The following is a 22,901-nucleotide window of genomic DNA, read 5'->3' as shown; positions in this document are numbered from 1 at the left end:
TCTTTATAAGTATTTTAGTAGAAAGCCATAAACACATCTTCAGGCAGGTTGCTCACATGCCCTTTTGAATAGAGAGTATGACAAAAAAATGTTTCTCAGAATACTATTTGTTTTTTTAGTTTCTCAGAAAATCCAAGTTATCAGTGTTCACATTTTTCCAGTCCTCCTTGTCTATATTTTCCTATTCTACTTGTCCAACAAAAATCATTTGGATATTATTTCCTAGTATACAATAGATAAATTACATCAAGAGACATAAACTTAAGATGGTGGGAGACTTCCCACATACTTTAGCTAAATGTAGTGGAGGCAAATCATCATAGCACACATCAGTTACCAGATAAACCATGCAAGTATTGATTGTTTTTTCTCCTGATACTTGTTGCATTTATCAGAAAAAGAATTCAAAACTGTTTTCACTGCAATATAAATGGAAAGGTTTAACAACACTAGGTTGTCTTTCTGTAATTTGTAATAGTTAATTACCATGACTAAATATTCATAAACTGTTCAGGAAAATACAGGAAAATGGATTGCCATTAGCACAAGATAATCTGATATCCTCTAACGGTTTCACTACAGAACATTTCATGGTGTCATTAGTGTGCTCCAGCATCCTACAGAGAACTGAGAACCTTTACTTTACTAACAATGCTTTTACTTCAGCATCATGGAACAAAAAAAAAGCAAATTTGTACTTATTCATTCCCCTGTGCTGTCATATCTCTGTGAAGTGTTTGTAAATAATAACAGAAACAACAAAAAAAAAAGGTACTGTTGGTATTCATTTATCTCTAAAAATTTAGAAGAAACAATTTCAATAGTTAGCATCTGTTTTCCCAGTGATTTTTATGGGAACAACATTTCACTTCACAACTAGCCCTATAGATCTCTATTGTAGCAATGTCCTGAAACTCAATGGGAGTCTTCTTGAATATGGACCAAATAAATTATTTGGCTGCTGGCCATGTGTTTTCTTTCAGAGGAATATGGTTATTCACTACGTAATAGTGCAGGAAGAAAGGAGACATATGGAAACAAATTTTAAAAGAAACAGTAACATCAGTCAATGAGGTTTTAGCCATGCAAGTTGCCAAGCACTTAATGTAGTCATGAAGGCAAGAAATAAATTATGAAGACCACTAGTCAGACGCTTAGCATGCAAAAGTGCTGTTCTTACAGAAAATAATCAGTCAGCTTCAGTTGAAAGCTGAATTACACTAACAGTTATTGAAGTTTGATTTATTGATTCTTTTTGCTGCTGCTGTTACAAAAGACAAATAATACATACAACCTACACGAAAACTGGTTTTAATAGCATCCTTGGAAATATATTTGTCTTTTCAGTTGGCTGTAAACACTAGACCAGCATGTCTCTGCCTCCTTTTCCTTACAATTTTGTTTTGAAATATGCAATATAATCCTATATATTTTCCTGTTGTATCTTAATAATGATATTTCAAGTGGATGTCATGTTTTCTAAGTAAACATTATATTTGTAATAACATGAAAGCCAAAGTGGCAAAAAAAGTGACTGTAGAATTGATGCCTTAAAATGGAAGATAAATGTTTGTGTGAAAAACACAGATCAGTACAACAATTCTTGTACCAGTTCAAAACTTGTATTGGGTAAAGCTTTGCAAACTATTGTATGTCCATTCTCTCTAGATGAGTCATGGTTTTGGAAGAAAGGGGAAAGAATATTTTTTTCAGCATCATGATCATTGTAATAATGAACTGCAGAAACTATAATAGATTTTGTTCCTGGCTTGGCAAACTATCTAAAAGATTTTGCAAGAGAGTTTACATAATTCTTTCCATTTAACTTTCTAGTATTGCATATGTTTTAATTGTTAACTCTAACACACAAAGGTAGTTTGTAGACTATATAAACGTGATTTAATGTTTCATAAGTATTTTATAAGCAGAATTTGTGGTTATACATTTTCATACTTACAACCTTAATTCACTTGTTAAAATAGGCTCTGTGTTTGCTAATAGTTACCAGCTGTAACTAATACATTAGCAGATCTACAATGTAGTATTTAAAATGACGCATTTCAAAATCAATAACAAATGTCCTGCTGTAGGACCAATTGGAAAACTTGTCTTATACAATGCTCAGTACACTGTACAAAATTCTTTTGAAATTAGGATAAATCAAGGAATAGGAGAAAATGATGTATAACTTTCTAAAAACTTAGATATAGGAAAAGCAAAAATATTACTTACTGTAGTTGTTGTTTGCTTCTCTTGTCCCTTTTACTTTGCCTCGCTTATCAATCCTCATATACCACTGAGTTCGACAGAAAAGTCTTCTCACTCTTACATCCCCCCCTTCCATATAATCATAGCTTCTGGTGTGTCGCTCAGGGCTGGAACAGTTCACATTTGTAGCCATTTGCTCTGGAGTCATGTCATTGCAAGCTAAAGATATAGTGCCCATTAGAAAGATAATGTAAAAGTATGATCTGTAGAGCAAAATTGGCAGGATCCATGTCAGTATCCATTTGTGCATTATAGTGCAGTGTTCTGGGTGTTCATGAACAACATAATGAAAATTAAATCTCAAGTAGACTGTTGCTCTTAGGTCACCGACCTGCCTTCTGTCTTTACGAGTTACAGATTCACTTAAATGAGATTGTTCCCTCTTCTAGAATTCTGATCGTTATTCCTTAATAGTTAGTGGTGAAATAGAAGAGCTTCTTAAATATCTCTTCAGTCAGAATATCCTTTAAAGACACAAGTTATAAAAACCTTTGTTGTCGTGACCTTCTGTACTACTTGAATTTGCTGCTTGCACTGAAAGTAAAAGATCTGTGAGAAAAGGTGCATGTATAAGTTTTATGCTCAATTGTTACAAACTTGCAAGGATACATTATGCTACTGAAAGTTACTATACATAAATGTATGACATGCTGAGCTGACTTTAAAAATATGCAGATGTCTATACAATAGATATCTCACACAAATTTTTACATAAACAGACATTTAAACTGATTGTAAACATAGTTCTGCCTTCAGTTTTAAGTCCTTGCAAAAGTCCGCTATTAATGCAGTTGAACTACTTTCTCATGCATGGTATAATTCTGCTGATTACTTCATACCTATATATTCACTATTAGCACAATTTATCACATAACTTTTCTCTAGTTCAAATTTCAACAGACCTCATAGTCTTAGCTCTGTATTTTTTTTATTCCTACCCTTTTCAGCTTATTAATAGAAACAGTTTTCTGAATGCTTTTTTAACATCTAGCATATACAGATGAAGATAAAAGTTATTAGCCTTTAGAAACTGTTAAACGTTCTTGTAAAGGACAGATAACTTACTTGTTCCTGTTGATAAGAGCTGGATACACAAGTACTCCATTTCTGTTGTCTGCTTTTTGCAACATGAGACACTCTACTGTAGCTACAAACTTTCTCAGCTCAGAAAGACTCCACCAGAATTATAATTGTTTCCATAAATCAACACGCTGGAGCGATGGTGTGTATGTGCTTATGCGTGCGCGTGCATGTGTGTGTTGAGCCTGTTGTTCAGTCCTTTTCGATAAATACCTTTGCTGACCTCACTTGGAAGCAATTAGAATTTAACCAGTCAGCTGTCAGTTGAATGCACGAACAAAAATAAAAGGAGACTCGCATTGTATCGTGTCCAGTGGTCATCAGAGGGAGCTGTGTACATAGTTTATACTTTAAATCTCCAAGAATCTACTTTCTAAAAACATATATTCTGTGGTATGTGGATAGAACTGCTTCACATACTAGCCAGTGTTTCTGTGCTTGGTTTAGGTCAGTAGTTATCTGTCCTTAAGAAATTCCTCCTTCCTCTCTTTTGTACTCGCACATTTATCTCCATTTGCTTTCAAATCCCTTCTGCAGTTCGGTGGATTCATAGTCTGCTTAGTGCCTTTCTGATGGATATGAAGCATGTGGGTCCATTATGTACTGTGGAAAAGGGTGTGCTGGGGCCATTTATAGATCATGCAATAGATCTTTATAGCATGAGATTTTTATTTCATCAGCCACTAGGTGAAAATGAGAATGTATATTTGGATGTTCAAAGACCTGTTCAAACACAGTCTTTATCAGCATGAAGGAAAAATTACTTCTACGTAACAGCCTAGTTCCCTAAAAGTGGCCACAATGCAAGAAAAACTCTTATGCTGTATATCAACCACTGGCTGAGCTGCAGACTTAAAATACAGGGAATCAAAATAATGGGTAGATATTCCTGATTTTCTGCTTCTATACGCTTATTTCGATCTTTGGCACCAGTCTGCTACCCAAAGTCTATGGTCCATTTCACCCTTAAATTCTGTTGAATTTCCAGTGAATGTATTTATAAAACACAATGGAGCTAATTTTTCAGTACCTCCTTATCCTGTTTGTTTCCCACATTTTTGATGTGCATACACCTCAGACCCTTTTGTAAATAATAGCAACAAGGAAAGTTTGGAATTAACCCACATATTAAGAGTAGTTTGCTTACCTTTAGTAGTCTGTGCTTGATAATATAATGCAGTTTATCATTCCCTGCATTTATTCTCTCACTCCTTCCTCTGTGTAAAAATTGAAGTAATGTAAGAATGAAGTAAACTGTAGAGACAGTTAAAAATCATAGGGAGTACATATGTGCCACCTTGTGGTGAGGAGGACATAGGTGAATCGGGCTTTTTCACAGGAAGGATCCAAAATGAGCATAGAGGTGTATGGCACCAGGCAACCTTTTATTACTCAGCCTTTCTTATACACAAACACAGAATGCGTCATGTCCTTCCTTAACATTCTCAACTTCATTCTCAGCTCTCACTTGGATTAATCCCATTTGTCACTCACTTTGCATTCATCTTTTAACCATTTTCTCTCAAAGTCCAAAGTTGATAAACTTTTCTTATCATTGTCTCTATTTCAGCATATTGGGCTGTTCCCCGTAATTTGTGGCTCAGCCTACTTTTCCTAGCTCAGCAAAAGGCTCAATATATGCACCTTCCTGATATGGAAGGTATGGCGCTTCAGCTTTCAAAGGCTGCAGTAGCCACACAGAGAAGCAGCTTTTATGAAGTTAACTCTCGTAAACTGTGATTCCAGCTATTTCCAGTTTGACTTGTATCTTGTCAACCCATGACCACTATCCTGACAAAAAGTGGGGACTGAAGTGATTTATCCCAGTTGTGGGTTTTGCCAGTACATGTACTGGCTTTATTTCAGTGCTCTCTGATCCATTCCACAGTCAGAATTCAGAATGATAGCAATGAAAAAAATTCTTGGTATTCAAAAGGCTTATCTGTTGTATATTACAAAGAAAGCAACCAAGGATGAAAAGTGATCTGTGTTTTACTCAGCAAAGTGGGATGCAAGTAGAAATGTTACTGTAAATATTCTGGGTCTTTTATGTGCAATACCAACTTTCACTTTCAGTCCACACTGGTTTTAATTTTTCTTTTTCATTGCTAACTTATTGTTTCTGACAGTTAGTAACAGGAGAAAAAATACATACCTGAGGATTTGGCTCCAGAAAGCTGGAGCTACTCGTGGTCCAGGCATAGGCATGTATTTCTCTTGGCTCTGGAAAAAAAAAATCACTTGCTGTGTGTTTTTTAAGCGGTGACTCAGTTCAGATCTTTAAGAAATTTTATATTTAGAATAAATGAAAATCAATTTAAATAAGGCTCTAGCTCTTAGTCAGTGAACAATGAAGTCAATCTTTAATTACTGCTGATTACATTCATAACCTCACATTTTGTAATTATAGAATAACTTTTTTCACAATGCTTTAACTGCAGTTTTGTTTAATCACAAAGTTTTGTATTGGGCTATACAACAAGTACAGCTGTGTATTTTTTAATTAAATGCCATCTTGATCTGCATATACAAGTCAGGATTCTTTGCATAAATCTCTGATCCCTTGAATGATCCAACCCACTTCTGTTTAAACCCAAGCATAACTGATATCTTCACAAATTGAACTGGTTTAGTTTTATGGAAGATTTAGCTTGACTGGCATGTCTTCCTCTTATCTTCTTACAAGCATACATGCCCAAGGTTCTGCAAATCCAATCCCAAGCAAGTCTTTAATAATATGTAGAAGTTGTCCACCTAAAATTCTAATGATTTTGCATTTCTTTGTCACAATTGTATTTGAAGATTTGTGTTAAGCTATCAGGACCAGATGAAACGTGCAAAGTACACATGCTTTAATATTTAAAGCTGCTTCTCTTACGTTAACCCATGCATCGGTTCCTGCTCCTTAGTTAATAGACAGTTGTCCACAGCATTGCTACAGTGAACTTCCTGAAAAGAAAAAAATAGAAATTAATTGCAAGCACTTTTCTTCCAGTTATGAAGATTATGCATAGGCCTCCAGTTCAAATAGAAACAGCTTAATAAAATCTGTTCCCTTTTCCCTCACATAGGAAATGACTTTGTGTCCTTTTAGATGGAAACAGGACTATAGGGATCCATGCTTTCCTCATCTCAAGGCAGGCCTGTTGAGGTAAGTACAGCCCAGGTCTGGCATTGTGTCATGAATGCAACCTTAAAAAAAAAAACAAACATTTTGTCCAGCTTGCCCTCAGGGCAACACATACCTGCTAAGAAACTCATTCTGTTGCTCCTTTTTCCCTGATCCAGTTCAAATTTGCTTTAGAACATCTTTCAGAATTTCCAGAATTTAAGACAGTAGGAAGATAAAACTCTCTGTATTGGACCTTAAACCTGACATGTTGGGTTTTATTGCCCCGTGGCAATAGCTAAAATGGGATTGGAAGGTCCTATGGAAAAAATTCCGCAGATGTGATGATGCTAAATGTTCCCATGGTTAAGTCCTTATCCTTAGTTCACTGATCTCGGAAATCAGGCTTAGATCAAGGTTGATCTTTGCTGCATGCAAAAGATACAAAACAGTGCTACTGCTTGTGCATTTCTTCTGTCAACATTGATCTGTGAAAAACACTGCAACACATGTCCAAAATAAACTCGTATAACAAGGCGGTAAAAACAAGAGAGATGAATAATATGGCACTTCGGTTCAGGTTTGTCTTTTCAGGTTGTAAACTTAAAAGTAAATTTCAGATTAAAAAAATGTAGTTATGAATCCTTTGTCTGCCTGGCTATAAGAATGTCTTTCTGGTTTTGGTAACTGGTAATGGGTTATTAAAATCATATTGAAAAGACAAAAATAAGTTTTTCCTTGCAATTTTCAAAACAGATCCCCGAAACATCATTCATTTCTTTGTTTCCTCCTATTCATCAAGATCATATTGAGCTGATTTAAATCTACAGGAAAATTGGAATGGGATACAATAGATACTAAAAAAAAACTCCAAGAAAAAAACCACTAAACTATCAAATAGTTGACATCTATGTAGCAGCTTCCTAGTTTTTTGTTAGTTAGTGATAGCAAATGTGTTTTATATAGCTTATTTTAGATAAACAAAGACTGGGAATACTGTAGCTCAGTCAGTAAGAAACTTAAAAGGTTAAAGCCATGCAGGCTTAAAAGGTTAAAGCTATGCAGGCTTTTTTCACTAGGACAATGGAGTATCATGATAGTGATTTTTTGAAGAAGATAGAATAAAAAAAGAATGCAGGGGCAGTCGGATGAATCCTTCCTTTCAGAATGGAGCTTGTACAGTGTGGGGCTATGATAAGTGTCCTTATTTTTCACAGTTTGATAACCCTCAACTTCAGGTAATCCTATTTGTGGTGATATTGGGACACTCAGACTGTGGTTATCCTAACCTAAAATGCCACAGAATTAAATTGCAACTGTGCGTTTTTGGTGGAGATTAAAAAAAAAAACAAAACACCAAAAAACCAAAACCAGACCGAAAACCCAGAACCAAATGTGCAGCATCTTTTTATATACACAGATGGTTGGATCAGTATCAGCTTTAAGCCCTAGATCTGTGAAACTTTGCTGAAGTATTTTATAAAAAACTTGCAGAAAACTATGACTTTCCATGTAATCATTAAATTTTATATTAGTAGAAATAAATATAAGGTATTCATATTTAGTTTCTAATTCAGAGTGTAGCTATATATAGGTACAAGTATGGCATGTAATTTGCACAATCAAATCTTGAATTATTTATGTGTGTTTTTTTCTTTTAAGTTAGCCACTTTTAACCCTTCACCTAGGTCCATATAAAGCATAACTAGAAGTGTAACTTGGTGGCTAAACATTTTATGGACCATATAAAAATAATTTACTAATAACCTCTAAGTCAAGAATTAAGCTTTATTGCCATGAAAATATATATCCATTATTACCATGCCTGTCTGCTGTTCTTTTAATCCTAGAAAACTGTTTCAGTTTTTTCTAATGGGAGCCCACCTGAAGGCAGATATTGGAGGACAGATTTCAGCTTTTTTGTTTTGAAATCTTGTTAAACAAATGTTGATTGAGAGTGAAAAAATATTCTCTTATTCAAATATTTGTTTATATCTCTAATTAAAACCTAGTCATGGAAAATAGCTAGACTGTGCAAATTACACGGTCCTCTCTTTGACCTGCACCACAGGTTGCACTCTTTGATTAATCCACAATAAAGCTGAAATTATTAGCAGGCTTCCAGTAACTACCTGTTGGCATCTAGTTAGATGGCTGTGCATGAAGCACTGCATTTTCTGATACAAAGATGCTACCAGTTAAAGTAAGAAATAAAAAACTGTTAAAAGGATTAGTAAAAAAGTACAGCAAGTGTAATGGCACATGGCTTAACATCTTATATAGATATAGACCTGTACAAGATGAAAAGACTTGGAGTATCACCTAGTAGTAGGTAACCTTACATGTGTCTGTGTAAGGTAGTCTATGACTCATTTGAGAGTGAGCTGGGTGGGCAAAGAGATAGTAATTGCTCAGAATTTGGGGGAAAATGTTTTGGCTGGAAGTGCACTAGGATTTCATGAGAAGGTTGGGACTGAGCACTCCCAGGAATGTGCAGAGGAAGAGAAAAGCCAGCACTGAAGGGAGAAAGTTCAGAAAGGGAATGGGGAAAATGTGAGGAAAGGACAGGGACCTCAGTATGGAGGTTGTGAGTCAGTAGACAAGGAAAAAAACAGGAACACTTCCAAAATCCTTAAGTGAAATGAAGCTTTGCAGAAAAGCAGTTTCTTCAGCTGCCCTTGGGGCTACATTGCAAATCTTTTGCCATGGCCCCAAATGTTATGTGCCTCTGTCTACTCACAGCCGGTTTCTACAGCTGTGAGTTTCTCCAATTAAACAGGTGTGATAGATGCAATACATACTGCCCCTATTGCATACTCTCGGTGTAAAAATGTTCCTGTGAGGGAATTTTAAAAATCTAAGCTCACACATATGTATGCTCTATGTTGAAAATTTATTAATGCTGTGATGTAAAATACTCCAACAGCACAAAATGCAAGTTTTCAATCTCGTCCATTAAATCAGGGAGGGAACTTGTGAAGAAAATGATTAGTCTATGCATACTCGGACACAACCAAACCAGCGTTACCAAAGTAAGCTTTTGGCATTGCCATCTACTTCAACAAGTCCAGGATTTCATGTGAGCTTTAGCATGAATTTCTTCTTTATGATTCTGTTATTTGCAAGTAGTTTAGGTCTTGAGATTTACCTAGACGTTTTTTTCAGTGACTGGCTCTTTTCTATATAAAGTTGGCAATAAAGCAAGTTGGTACAGTCAGTACAAACAAATATAAAATAACAGAATAAGAGACTGTATGCAGCAGAAGTGCTACTGGATTTCTACTGTGTACTTAATACTTGGTTTTAGGAAGCAGCTGGAGTAAGACCTTTCCTAACCTTCAGCTAATTGTATGGTCTACTATTACATGTGTTCTCAAAGCAAAATAACATAGGGAAAAAATGCCCTGTTCCTGTCCAAAGCTGTGCAGTTTTCAGAGAGTTAAAAATTCACCAGCAGATTCAGAAAAAGAGCAGTTCTCTGTAATGACTACATTATTTATTACCCATCTGACAGAGACACCACTTAGTCACAAAACTGTAAGGTTTTCCAGTTGTTTACTATTTTAATTATAGATAAGCATTTGCTGAATTGAGGAAATCCAATAAAAGTGTGTCTTTACTAGAGAATCTGCATTTGTAATTGGTTTGCAATTACTATGATGAGCTCCACCATGTTTCCTCACTTACTGGTAATGAAGTCCATGATCTCCTAATAAATCTGTGTGAATTCAGGCCAGAATAATAATTTGATAATCTAGTACGGGTGTGAAAGGAGGAGGTAAAGTGCTAGGGATCTGAGTTCATATCAAGTGCATGGTTAGAACAAGCATGTCAGCATTATTCCTGAGGTACCTAGTGTGAGCATGGACTGGTGAGACAGATTTTCTAATTATAAAAAGAAAAAAAGAAAGTGTTGAAGTACCTTTGCATTCAAAGTAGCAGGGTAAAATTGATACTGCCAAAACTGCAGAGTTTCTTTCAGAGCTCATGCAAGAGAATTAAGCAACATATGACACTTGATTTCAAATTGACTGTAATTTAAAGATGCCTACACTGAGAATTACCAGATAGTTGATATTGTGAGTAAAAAAGCACCATCGTTCTCCTCTGTACATGTAGCTTTGTAGATTGAAGGAGTGATCTCTTCTGTCTGTGAACAGCTGTACTTCCAAGAGTTTAAATGTCACCTGCTGCAGCTGTTGCTCTGTTAGATGGTTATTTGTCTAGCTTGTGGCATCAGCAAGGATTGAATTTTGTCAGCAACTGATGAAGGTCAGGCTTTGAAACAGATCTTAATCAGAATTGATGTTGTACTGATGTGCCTCTTTACTCCTGGCTTACTTTGCTTATCATAACTATCACATTACTAAAATAATTTTTACCCTTTTAACATTAATTCCAGTTGCTGGTTTTTCACACTTACTTTTGACAAAGTCTATCTGTTGCATCTAAAATATTCTCCACCCAAACCTAAATATTGCTGTTATGTGAAGCTGGAATGCAGAATATTTTGGGGGGGGGGGGGGGGAGAGAGAGGGACAAGCTAGGACAATAAGGGATTTGCGTATTTCTTTCTCCCCATGGGAGACAGCTTTTTAATCATATAAAAAAGGAGGGAAAACTTGATCGCCTGATAGGAATTTGTCTAGTGTAGTGGTAATTTCTCCTTATCACCTTTTTATGATACTGGGTTAAATGCATTTGCAGCATCTGTCTAGTTTGTATCTTTTGCATCTCTGTTGGCTCGGCCATACTTGATAGTGCAACAGAGACCTTTTCTGTAGGAGAGAGAAAAACTTTTTTGATCTTACTTTGTCAACCCTCTTGCTTCAAAGATTTAAATGGTACAGATTGCCTGTCCCTGTACCTTACGGGTGAAAAACTGCGGCAGGTACGTGAAAAACAATTCTGAGGAATAGGTGTCGTAAGAATGTTAGGTGTTCACTTAGGCAGTAGAAATAATGTGATTTTGGAGGCTTTTGACCACAAATAACAAGTCCATAAAACAATTCATAAATAACTAATACTCTGAAAATTGCTTTTCAGATCTATTCCATAAATATACATACACCACGTTGATTTTTCCAGATACTTTCTAAATGAAAATAAAGCCCACCCTTTTTCTTCCCCAGAAACAAAGCGTTTTGTGAAAACTTCTTTTCACAGGGAGTAGGAGTGTATCAGCTGGAGTGCTGAAGTTAACATACTGAACTACATCATGCTGAGGTACAGAATGTGGCAGTCCCTTAACATGGCAGTCAACTGAACAAATTTGGGGTTTGGGGGTGTTTTTGTGGGGCTTTTTGCTGGTTTTGGTTTTTGTTGTTGGTTTGGATTTGGTTTTTTTTTGTTTGTTTGGTTTGGTTTTTGTTTTTTGGATTTTTGGGGGAAGCGGTTTTATTTAATTTTAATTTTTTTTAATCCAGTTGACTGAAAGCCACAGAATAAGAAGGTATAAATATCTAAGAAAAGTTACTGGGAACTCTGATATGCAGGTTTTTGCTCATTAACCACATTTCAATATAATTCCTCTCTGAAGAGCATGCTGTTTATTTGTTTGTTTCATAGCATTGTTAGACATGAACAATACATTGGCAGTGCCTGGTACAAATTCTGAGTCTCTAAAAAGTCTCTAGTGAATAGTTTATCAAACTTAATATGTATTCCATAATCTGGAGTTGCAGATTAGTTTTCCTGCTTGAAAAAATGGGCTTTGCCCTTTCTGATTGTTCCTGCTGGTGACTAAAACTTTCAGTATCTTCTCTTGATTGAGAAGCCTTTGGAAGAGACAAGACAGCTGTCTTAAATTATCCTGAAAACTGGGGCTTGTTACAGTTCTGACTCTTCTATGAGGATTGATGAAATTCAACAAGGGCAAGTGTAGAGTCTTGCATTTGCATCTGGAGAAGAACAACCCCATGTACCAGTACAGGTTGGGGGCTGACCTGCTGGACAGTAGTGAAGGGGAAAGGGACCTGGTGGATAGGAGGATGACCATGAGCCAGCAATGTGCCCTTGTGGCCAAGAAGGCCAATGGCATCCTAGGGTGCATTAGAAAGAGTGTGGTTAGTAGGTCAAGAGAGGTTCTCCTCCCCTTCTACTCTGCCTTGGTTAGGCAGCATCTGGAATATTGTGTCCAGTTCTGGGCTCCTCAGTTCAAGAAAGAAAGGGAATTGCTTGAAAGAGTCCAGCGCAGAGCCACAAAGATGATTAAGGGAGTGGAACATTTCCCTTATGAGGAGAGGCTGAGGGAGCTGGGACTCTTTAGCTTGGAGGAGACTACAATGCCACCCACCAACTGATAATACCCAGCCTGACTCTGGCAGTTACCGGGTAACTCTCAGTTACATCCTGGGCTTGATGTGCTGTGGTATGGAATACCTCTTTGGCTAGTTTGGGTCAGGTGTCCTGTCTCTGCTTCCTCCCGGCTTCCCCTCCTCCCTGGCAGAGCATGAGGCTCAGAAAATCCTTGGTCAGACTAAACATTTGAGCAGTAACTAAAAACATTGGTGTTATCAGCTCTGTTTCCAGGCTGAAAGTCAAAAGCACAGCGCTGCACCAGCTACTAAGAAGGAGAAAAAATGACTGCTACGGCTGAACCCAGGACATTCTTATATTGGGAGAGTTGTTAATTATAGTTGTTGATTTGCACAGTTTGCAGCATGAGGAGGAGGAAGTATAGGATCACAGAATTTATACAAGAACCCCAAAGCTTCCATTACAAATTCCATTAGAGATGTTTTGCTCTGTGGACATAATGTTTCTTACTCCTCCAGAGGAATGTTTGCAGTGTCAACTCAAGGTACTTCTGCCTCTTTTTTTCAATGCAAGGGGTGAAGAATTTTACTTAATACTCTTCTAAGGTTCTTTGTTACAATTTTAAGCACCAGTATCTCAAACATAGAGGAAGATGTCTGAGAGAATGGAACTTCGATCCAATAACGGTCTTTGAACATCCACAAATACTGCTTCTCATGGTGGCTATTGTCTGGGTATGCAGGCTTGATAAACCTTTGCGTGAGGGTAGTGATGGTTGGCCCAAGGAGCCTGTTAATGTGCAGGCAGGTGCTGGCATGTGGAAGAGAGTGGAGAACCAGCTATGGGACAAGGGAAATTAGGAACATTAAAAACCTTGAAAGAGAAGAAATAGCTGAAACATTTAGGGAATGCCCAGAAAAAGGAAGACATGTATGAGACCTGGGGAGGAACAGAGGAGACTAATGAGGTCCTAATCTATGAAGTATGTCAGAGGAAATAGGAATTGGAAAATAGGAGAACCCACAGAGGTAAGCTGTGTCATCCTGGGGTCATTCTAGGAAGGTGCAGGGAGAGATCAAGGAATTTCTCATATAAATTCCCTCTTCTTCTCTCTGATGCTTTTTCAAAACGTATCTAAGAGAAGTAACATCAATGTGTGTTAGGCTGTATGGCACGGAATTTTCCATTTTTGAGTTCTGCGTAAATATATTTTGTATTCAGTGTGTTTTAGTTTTGGTAATCTGCAGTGAAGGACTTCTAGGGATGAAGTACTTTACCACACGGTGACAAAAAATAAGATGCCGATACCCAAAAGAGTTTGTTCATGAAAAGTAGGTCATGTTCATGAAAACTAGAACTAAGTTCTCTCTTCTACCTTTATATGGTGTGCTATTTCAAGTCAAATTTCGCAGGCGTGATTGTGTGGCTTATGCTTCTCCCACTGGAGGTGACAGCTGTAGCAAAATGATCTGGTGACCTGGTGCAAGTGGGACAGTAATCATTACAGTTGGTGCTCAGCAGGGCCAACCCTGCTTCTTTCTTCTAGGTCTTATGAAATTAAGTCAAGTGGGTGAGAAAGTTGGCTTTTTTTTTTTTTTGATTGGTTGGTTTGTTTGTTTTTTTTAAATTGGTAGTTTTTCTCTGCAAGTGAAGAAATCCGTTCTTCTAAAGCTTGTCAGAGGAGACTGCCACCCTCCTCAGTGGTCTCTGCTTCTTGGCCTAGATGTGAAGGTGCAGGGGAAAACGTATGGCCTCAGGCAGGCCGCACTGATATCTGCAGAAGAAGCTGTGGTGTTGAGGATTGGTCCTGTAATTTCTTTTATGATTTGTTCCTTTGTGGATGGAAATGCTGCTATTTTCTAATGCTTGTAAAAACACAGTTGTTCTACTTTGTGAAATGGCACCATTAAGTTATACTCAGTCTTCAAGATTGCAGATACTAGTCTGCAATTAGCACAAAAAGAGCTCCCATAAGGGTTGACTTGAAGATAAGGCTTCCATTTACTGGCTTTCTGGAGGTGAAGATAGATAATTTTTTTGGAACCTTTGTATCATACTTACAGGCCAGTAATCCAAAGTGGTATTCCTGTAAAATGCTGAGGTCGAAATGTAAATTAGGGTTTTTTTCCTATGAGCTTTATCTCTTGTGGATTTATAAGCAAAGCTGAAAGTAGTGATTTTTCTTCATTATGGTGTTGGCTGGTGCACCCAGTTTTAAGGTAATGGTGCACTGGAGTATACCCAAAATAGGTGTCTGAAGAACTAGGTTGTTTTGTGTTTCTTAGGAATTTTTTTTTTGTGAGAATTCTGGATTTGTGTGTGTTTCAGTTCCTATCCCACCCTTCTAAAAGATACATACACTCTCCCTCTTCAGTTTTGAGAAACACCCCCAGGGCATCCTTTTTATTTGAATTGATTTTCTGGTTGTTTATCTTTTTCAATCTGGTCGTGAAAAGCACATCTGGTTCCTATTTTAATCAGTATTCCAGTGGGAGCAACATCATATTATAGAAGGCTAACAATGCTAAAATAATAATCCATAATGATGCAACTTCTGGTAATTTAAAACTGTTTTATCCACTGTTTGTAGAAGCGTGTTGATGTAGGCCAACTGATCTCTTTGTAGATTAAACTCACTCTGGGTCCTTATAATAGAGAAATAGCTGACATCCACATAGGCAAATCCCTTGAACTGTCAGGAATTCCTTTTTTTTTTTTTTTTTTCTGAAGTGTCTGAGCATTTTAGTACTTACGGAAGGTGCAAAACTCATAGTTGTGGAAACCAAAGTAATCAGTTGACGGAGATTGGGTAAAGCAGCCCTGGTGCTAGTTTACATGTTCTGCCTTTTATTTGTTCCAGTCCTGCACCTAGAGGTGATAGGGCTGGAGGTCTTTCTCTTGTTTTTCTTTACTTCGTTAGCTGGTTCAGTACTTGGCATATACGCCAAGACTGCCAGAAAGCAACAAGGGTTATTTTATTACAAAGCTCTGTGCTAGCAGCTAAACCAAGACCTGCCATTTCAAATAGATTACCAAACCACCTTAAGTGATAGGACTTACATTTCTTGTCTTGGTTTGAGCCAGCAATAGAGGAAAGACTGCTATCATTTCTCTGACTAATGCATACATACGTACTTCAGCAATTATGTAAAATTGGAACATGAGATCTCTGCAATTTTCATGTGAGTTTGCAGTAGTCCAGAAAAGCAACAGACTCCAATATCTTTTTTAGGAAAAACTAAAGTCTGAAATAAAAAGAAAAATTAAAATTTTGAAAGTGCAGTTTTTAGACAGGAATGGTGGTGTTTTAGAGCACTGAAACTTCAGTCACCATTAGTGGAATTCTCCTAAAGGTCTGTGTCCTTGGCAGGAGAGCATGAAGGAGGTACAGAAATTAAATGCAGCAGTAGGTTTCATTTGTATTATTAGCTCACTTTCCTATCTTGAGACAACCAATTAATGGATTAATATCTTAGCACTTCATGATTTTGTTCTTTGGAATAAAATAAGCTATTCTTTCTCACAGCTCTAACAGTGAATTTTATAAAATGTCAGAGCAAAGCAATGCAAATGTTAGGGAATATAAGCTTTAGAAATGCTGTGTCTGAACTTCTGTAAATAATCTCTTCTTGAGGTCAGAATATCAGGTCAGGGATATCCAATGACTCCATGTTAAAGCAGGGGAGCCACAATCTCTCTCATCACTAAAGTTTTTATTTTGCATTTTTAAATAAACCAGGAACAAGTGCATGGTGTATATAGTATCACAGCCCTATGTAGGCAGGGGAAATATCTTGAATAGCTTTGTTCCATCATCTTGAAACATGGAGTTGGTTAAATTGGTGAAATGTTGTATTTTCAACAACCCATATACAAGAAAGTATCTCCATAAGATTGTGCTACATTCCTGATAGACACAGATGCACTTCAGTGGTACATACATGGAAATATTACTACCTACTATGTGCAAAAGTACTTTGGAACCCTCATCATATTGTGGAGATATTATATTTCTCTGCCAGATGTTATAGAAAGCTTCAAGAAATACTTTGCTTGGGGGAATTATAGAATCAAAAAGAATGGAAAGATGGAAGAGTCTTAAAAGTTACTTCGGTGAACTGAATTTTGTTATTTGACTTTTATTCCTATTTTGACACTATGTAATTTCACCTGTATTTTATAAATCGTTCTCATCTTTAGAGTGTTCTGCTTTGAAAGGACTTTAATAAGTCAAAAAATTTTTCTACTGAAGAAGGGGGAGGAGAATCACTCAAAGTCCATTTGGCACTTTTAATTTCCCTAGCAGCAAATTTCAAGCTGTGGGTGCTGAAAAAAGTTTCCAACCTGGGATGCTTCTCAAGTCAGAGATGCTGTACATTGGCTAATGTTTCTGATGTTCAGATTAAGCCCTGATTACAACCCAGATTTGTTTTTCCAGATCCTTGGTTTAATTTCTAGATCTCTGTGGTCTAACTTCAAATCATTTCCTCTCATATTTTTCTCATATGTATCACAATTTAACTTCCACATGAGTTGTATAAATGCTTTCAGGATACTTGGGGAGCACTACGTAAATAATAAAATAATAACAAAAATAAAATAATAAATAATAAAAAGGAAAAAAAGCTTCCCAATAGGTATGATTTCTGAAACCTGGCAACTTTCTTCAGAAAAAGGTTTGCAAACTCCATCCCAAGAGGCACATGGAAGCAGCAGTCATATGAAGAAAGAAGAGAGTCAGTCCTTGTAACTTGGGATCATAGCTGGGGAAAGTGAGGTGTAAAGAAGAGACGTACATTTTCTGAGGCTATGAAATGAGGGAGCCACAATGCAGGAGCTATCAGAAGGAGAGCAACCACCTGGGGGGCTTTATCTTGGTGTATGCATTTTGCTTTCTAGTTTTCCCAGAATGGGATAAAGGTTTGGTAAATGATGAAGTCATACAACATCTGTGACTTTGGAGAAATACTTTTCCATGCCCCTCCTACGCCCCATATTCCTGAGCTAGTTGCAGCTCAAGCATGTAGTTTTTCACAACTCTCCCCTTATCTTCACTACCAGAATAGACGCTCTTTTCCCCAGACTTTATCTGAACACTTCCCCTCCCTCTCTCCCCAATAAAAATAATCAGCTTCCCATCTATTCTGGAAGATGCTTCTGTCTTGATTATGGGAGTGAGTTTGATATTTTTTTATCTTTTGTCCTGAGAAACAGCTGGTTTGCTAAAATAATTTTTTCTGTGTACATAGTGCCAGTTTGTTTTTTTGCTGAATAAGTGAGAAAATAAGGTGCAGGATGGGCAGGAGAGAGGCTGAAAAATATTTGACATGAACTGTCTTTCTTCAAGAGGTTAGTCAAGCAAGTAAAAAAAATTTAATAAATCTTTGATAGAATGAAATATAAATGTAGGTATAGTTTATAAAGTAAAATGTGTTATTTTTTCAATGGTCAAACTATTTATAAATCAGTGGCATAATATAAAATCATTGAATAGTTAGGGTTGGAAAGGACTTTAAGATCATCACGTTCCAACCCCCCTGCCATAGGCAGGGACATCTCACACTAAACCATGTCACCCAAGCCTCTTCTGTTTCATTTTATACGATTAAACGTCATTAGTTTTCTTTCACTTTCTCACTACAAGTAAGATGATACTGGATCATATCATTCCTGTATTTTGGAACAGAAAACCCACCTGACTTCAATCATTTTGGTTAAAAACTGATGGCATGATAAAGTCACTCTAGTCAACATCCAATATTATAAGATAAGAATATTAAGAGCAGCTTTATTGTGCAAAATGAAAGCAGATAAATTATCTCTACTTTATCAAAGCTTTACACGTTCTAGAAACAGATGCCTTTTCAAACTAATACAAAATTCCTAGATACTAACTTTTCAAGCAAGAACAGCTGTCAGAAATCAGTCCCTTGTGATTAACTGCTCTTGGAGTAGGCCAGGGTTTTTTTTATTAATTTTATTTTTTAAATTAAACACTATCACAGAATGAGGTCCTAACATCAGTGTATTGTTTTCATGCTTGGTCTAAGGACATGCAAGCTAATTCAGAATTCGTTGTATATTTCATCCCATATATAGATATATATATTTCATCCCATTCATTTCATAATATGAGAAATCGTTTGTAATCCAAGTTAAAAAGCTGATTTTTGTCTTTGATCACAGTGTAAGGACTATGTAATGCGGCTTTTCTGTTTCTTTTTTTCTGGTGGTTTTAATCTAATCACAAGGGTGACAAATGAATCAGGGCTGGTATGGATTCTGTCAGTTATATTGCTTTCCGAGATAAATTATTCTGGCACCTTCTTGAAGCGATGAGTCAGTTTGGGACTTTGACCTAGTCTCTCTCTCTTTTTTCTTTTTTTTATTATTATTTTGTTAATTGCAAACAGATAAATGTGTAAATTAAATATTTGGAGATAAAGTTTCAAACTGTCGGAGAGTGCCTGATGTCATAGAGCTGGACTCCTGATAGATCCTCTGCCACATGCCTGTGTACACATGCAATTCCCTGCCCAGCTGCACCTGTTCAGGCTTTTTGCTATTCTGAGAATACATCTGTGTGTGTGGCAACTAGTCTGCTTTTTAAATGGAGATGCATTTCTAGTGCCTTCTGGGCAACAGCATTCAGAGACTTGGATAGCATGGTGCTTTCCCAGTCATGATTAAATTAAAAAGTCAGTCATTCTTCCCTTCACTGTTATTACTGTTTCAGCCTAAAAGGATTTGGGTGTTCAGATGTTCTAATCTATAAATTGATAGTGCAGTTTAGTGAGCAGTACTAGAGATAAGGAGCAAAGCTTAAATGATTTCTCATTCATAACCCTCATTTTAGATACTAATTTTTCCTAGCCAGACCCAGCTTTCTGTATTTTAGGTGATTAAAAGTGAGATGCAGTTTTACATGAACAAAAAAAAAAAAAGAAAAAGGTGGTCTGTGGTTTCTTGTCCATCTTTGGGACGAGAGCAACTCTAGGTTTCCACTCAACTGAGAAGCAGCAATAACTGCACAACTGCACTAATGAAACTGCTAATTGTCAGAGCCAGAGATACTGTCATTTGTAAGAATATAAATCTTTCAAGTTTATCACAATGTTTTTCATATACTTTGACGCTGAAGACAAGCATGATCAATATTTGACACCTAACGCTATTTTCAGTCATGAGACACAGTAGTACAGATACAGAATTACATTGCTCAAATGTTGATGTCTGTACTCAAGAAATAATTACGTATGAATTGAAGTGTCAGACCCTCAAAATATGAATAAATTTGTAGTGTTCAACTTGGAGGCATCCTAAGGGTGCATATTTTTAATAATTTTTTTCTCTGATGGGGATCTAAAAGCACTTGGATTGCTGTATAAGTGGGAGTAATTAATTAATTAGGAATTATAAGATATCTTCTAATATCTTATAATGTCAAGAAGACAGAAATTAATAAAAGCAGGATTTCCATTAGTGTAAAAGAGGAAATTATATAAAAGATCAAAATCTCTAGGCTTACATAAACACTTCCAGGAAAGGAACAGTTTTTAGGTATTTACACTATAAAAAATAGACCCCAAACATTTGGGTTCCACCTACAGCACCATCTCAAAAATCAGGGAATGTATTAAAGTGCTACCAGGTTCTCATCACCTGATAGTTGTTCATTCAAAATTACAATAATAATTAGAACCAGAATCTTAGCTCCTTCCTCTTTCTAAGCCTCAAATAGCCTCAGAGAATAGAAGGGCCTTGGAGTATTTCAACATTTACTGAAAAAATAGAACCAAGCTGAATTCCTAAAGGCTGTTGGAAGTTGCTTTTTTAGTCAAAAGTATCATGAAATCTGAATGGCAGTACTGGGGAACAGAACTTCTGTGCCTGTTTTTTGGGGTGGTATCTTTTGTGTGCATGCGTATTTGAATGGCTGTTTTTCAAGACTTGCATATAAAAGTTTGCCGCCATGATAAAAATGCATCAGGTTTTTCTTCCTAATACGGTTCCTGCTGTTAGTCACAGGGTTACGTGCAGTTCTTAATCAGAAAGAAAGCATATCCATATTTCTACTCCTCTTATTCTTCTCTCATGAAAAAATATGCAAACCCCTTTATATAGATCATTTTGTGGCCAATAAATATAAAAAAGACAGCAAATTTCTTTTAATTATGGACTGAGTCCACTTTACCCTAAAATCTGCTGCTCTAGATGGTTGAAATGTTTTGTTAGTGTTTCCCTAGCTGAAAATAGAGATACATCTTTTTCTTCCAGCATGCAAATACTACTCAGAGAGGTTCTGGAAGCATTCATCCCTATGTAATCTCCCTGACAGCACAAACACTGCTTAGATATATGTGCACACACTTTCTTAGATACATGTGCAACAGTCATTGGCCTCATCTCGTAAAGCGGGGGAGAGGAGATCTCGTGTCATACTTTTGTTGATTAGGTAATTATCAATAAAGCCTTATTTTCAGTTGTTAACTATTCTTCATGTCCTTTTCATTTATGGGTATTTCATGTCATGCTACAACAACGAATGACAGTCTAGATACTCTGTTTTTTTAAGCAAAAATAATAGAAAACATTTTTAAGAGTTGAATTATTTCATTTAAGATGGAAAAACCCCAGCACCATAAAAGCTTAAGTAGTTCAATTTCTGTATGATGCTTCAACAAGCTCAGAGTTCATTCTGAGTTTCTGCATGGCAGCTGCACAAGAGGTATTGCAGAACCCATTCCACAGGTATTATTACTGAATAGTAAATATGAGATAATCTGACTCTTCTTCATGTTAATTGAGAAAATGTGTAATCAGAATTTGGGATAAAATTATACCCAGACTTCCATGTGAGTTTATTGACTGTTTTCTGAGTATGTCCTCCATAACCTTATTAGGGACTCATCTTGAGCAATTTGCTCATGTGGCTTTTCCTCTACACACCTTCAACTTGTAAGTCTATTTTCTAAATCAGCTCTTTGTAGATATGAGAGATATTCAACAAATTCTTCTGAAAATTTATTGTAGCAAATATGATATTGTTTCCAGCTGTTTCTACCCAGAACTGATATTAAATACTGGAAGATAACGCAACCAGATCACTTTCTCCATCAGACTTTGACACTGGGTCATGGGAATTAATAATGTTCAAACTATATCTCGTATAGAAGCTGGAAAAGCCAGTCAGAGATATCAACCAGCAGCAGATGTTAAAGCTGAACTCTGGTTTAGTTACTACCTTGCACTGCAAGAGAGGAAAGATATCCTGTAGGCCAGTCATGACATTTGGTTTTCTGGGTGGCCTGCTTGTCTTCTCTTCAAGTCATCTATTCTGAATATTACTGAAGACACTTTCAGGTCAATCAGCTAGCAACACTTTTCATTCCTTCCCACCGCATGTTAAGATTTTGGTGAAATAAAATGTGGGTAAGATCTCAAGAAAGGCTAATACAGTCAGATTTGTTTTAATTTTTTTAGTGCTTTATTTTGTTAGGGCATAAATAGCTGTTTGGCGAGTTTCCATACTATTTCCTAATTGTCTATGGGAGATAACACTAAAGGCGATATAAAAGTAATAATGTTGAAAGTGCACGAACACCCAGTTGTTCACCAGATGCAGCTGATTCAAAGTACTGGATGCTAACTGCAGACTTTGTATGTGCTTCTAACTATTGCTCATACTTCCGGTGTGATGAAAGGACCATGATAGATATGTATCTACTTAGACATTCATAAAAGAGATAAGTTGTATAGATTGCTGATCTGATATAATTTGCTCATCTGCACTATTTAATTTGCAGTGGTCTCTGAAGGCTTTAAGCTTACAGAACTTGGGAGCAATGCGATAGCTGTTCACTATGATGTCCCACATCTAAAATAGCTCGGTGTGAAAGATTTCCTATACTTGCTGGGAAGCAGAAATTTTTTCAAGGATCAAGGTGATCACTTATCTCCAAGTGTTTTTTATGAGTTCATTGTATCTTGTACAGGAAAATTTGCTTCTAGAAACTAACTAATTAAAAAAAAATGTTGGGGGGGGGGGGGGGGGGGGAAGGGAATAAATCCTTGGCAACACCTTGGGCAGCAAACTAGTTTGTCACTCCGTTACGTGGGCTTTGTTTTCAGGTTAGTGCATTTCTGTGTAAGTTAGTATACAGAATATATTGTCTAGTTTTCCTAG

At 36.7% G+C, this 22,901-nt stretch overlaps 1 protein-coding gene and 1 long non-coding RNA gene across 7 annotated transcripts in view; one reads left to right on the top strand and one right to left on the bottom strand.

Annotated features, from left to right (window-relative positions):
* The window catches only part of FGF7 (fibroblast growth factor 7), a 30,625-nt gene extending 26,385 nt beyond the window's left edge, over positions 1 to 4,240 (bottom strand). Inside the window, exons 1-2 of one of the 5 annotated variants that reach the window (XM_062629266.1) lie at positions 3,334 to 4,240; positions 2,233 to 2,471 (exon numbers count right to left, since the gene is read on the bottom strand). In XM_062629266.1, coding sequence (XP_062485250.1) covers positions 2,233 to 2,471; positions 3,334 to 3,398 — 304 coding nt within the window. In that variant the 5' untranslated portion in view covers positions 3,399 to 4,240. Of the gene's footprint in view, positions 1 to 2,232; positions 2,971 to 3,333 lie in introns of those variants that run through there. The other 4 variants (XM_062629276.1, XM_062629285.1, XM_062629298.1 and 1 more) reach the window with 4 other exon arrangements.
* The window catches only part of LOC134169102 (uncharacterized), a 95,003-nt gene that overhangs the window by 38,174 nt on the left and 33,928 nt on the right, over positions 1 to 22,901 (top strand). The window lies entirely within an intron of this gene.

This window comes from Pezoporus occidentalis, unplaced genomic scaffold (genome assembly GCF_034315485.1).
Source record: "Pezoporus occidentalis ecotype Australia unplaced genomic scaffold, CSIRO_AGI_Poc_V1 ctg11, whole genome shotgun sequence".
In the NCBI taxonomy this organism is placed as follows: Eukaryota; Metazoa; Chordata; class Aves; order Psittaciformes; family Psittacidae; genus Pezoporus; species Pezoporus occidentalis.
This window is presented reverse-complemented; position numbering and strand designations above follow the sequence as displayed.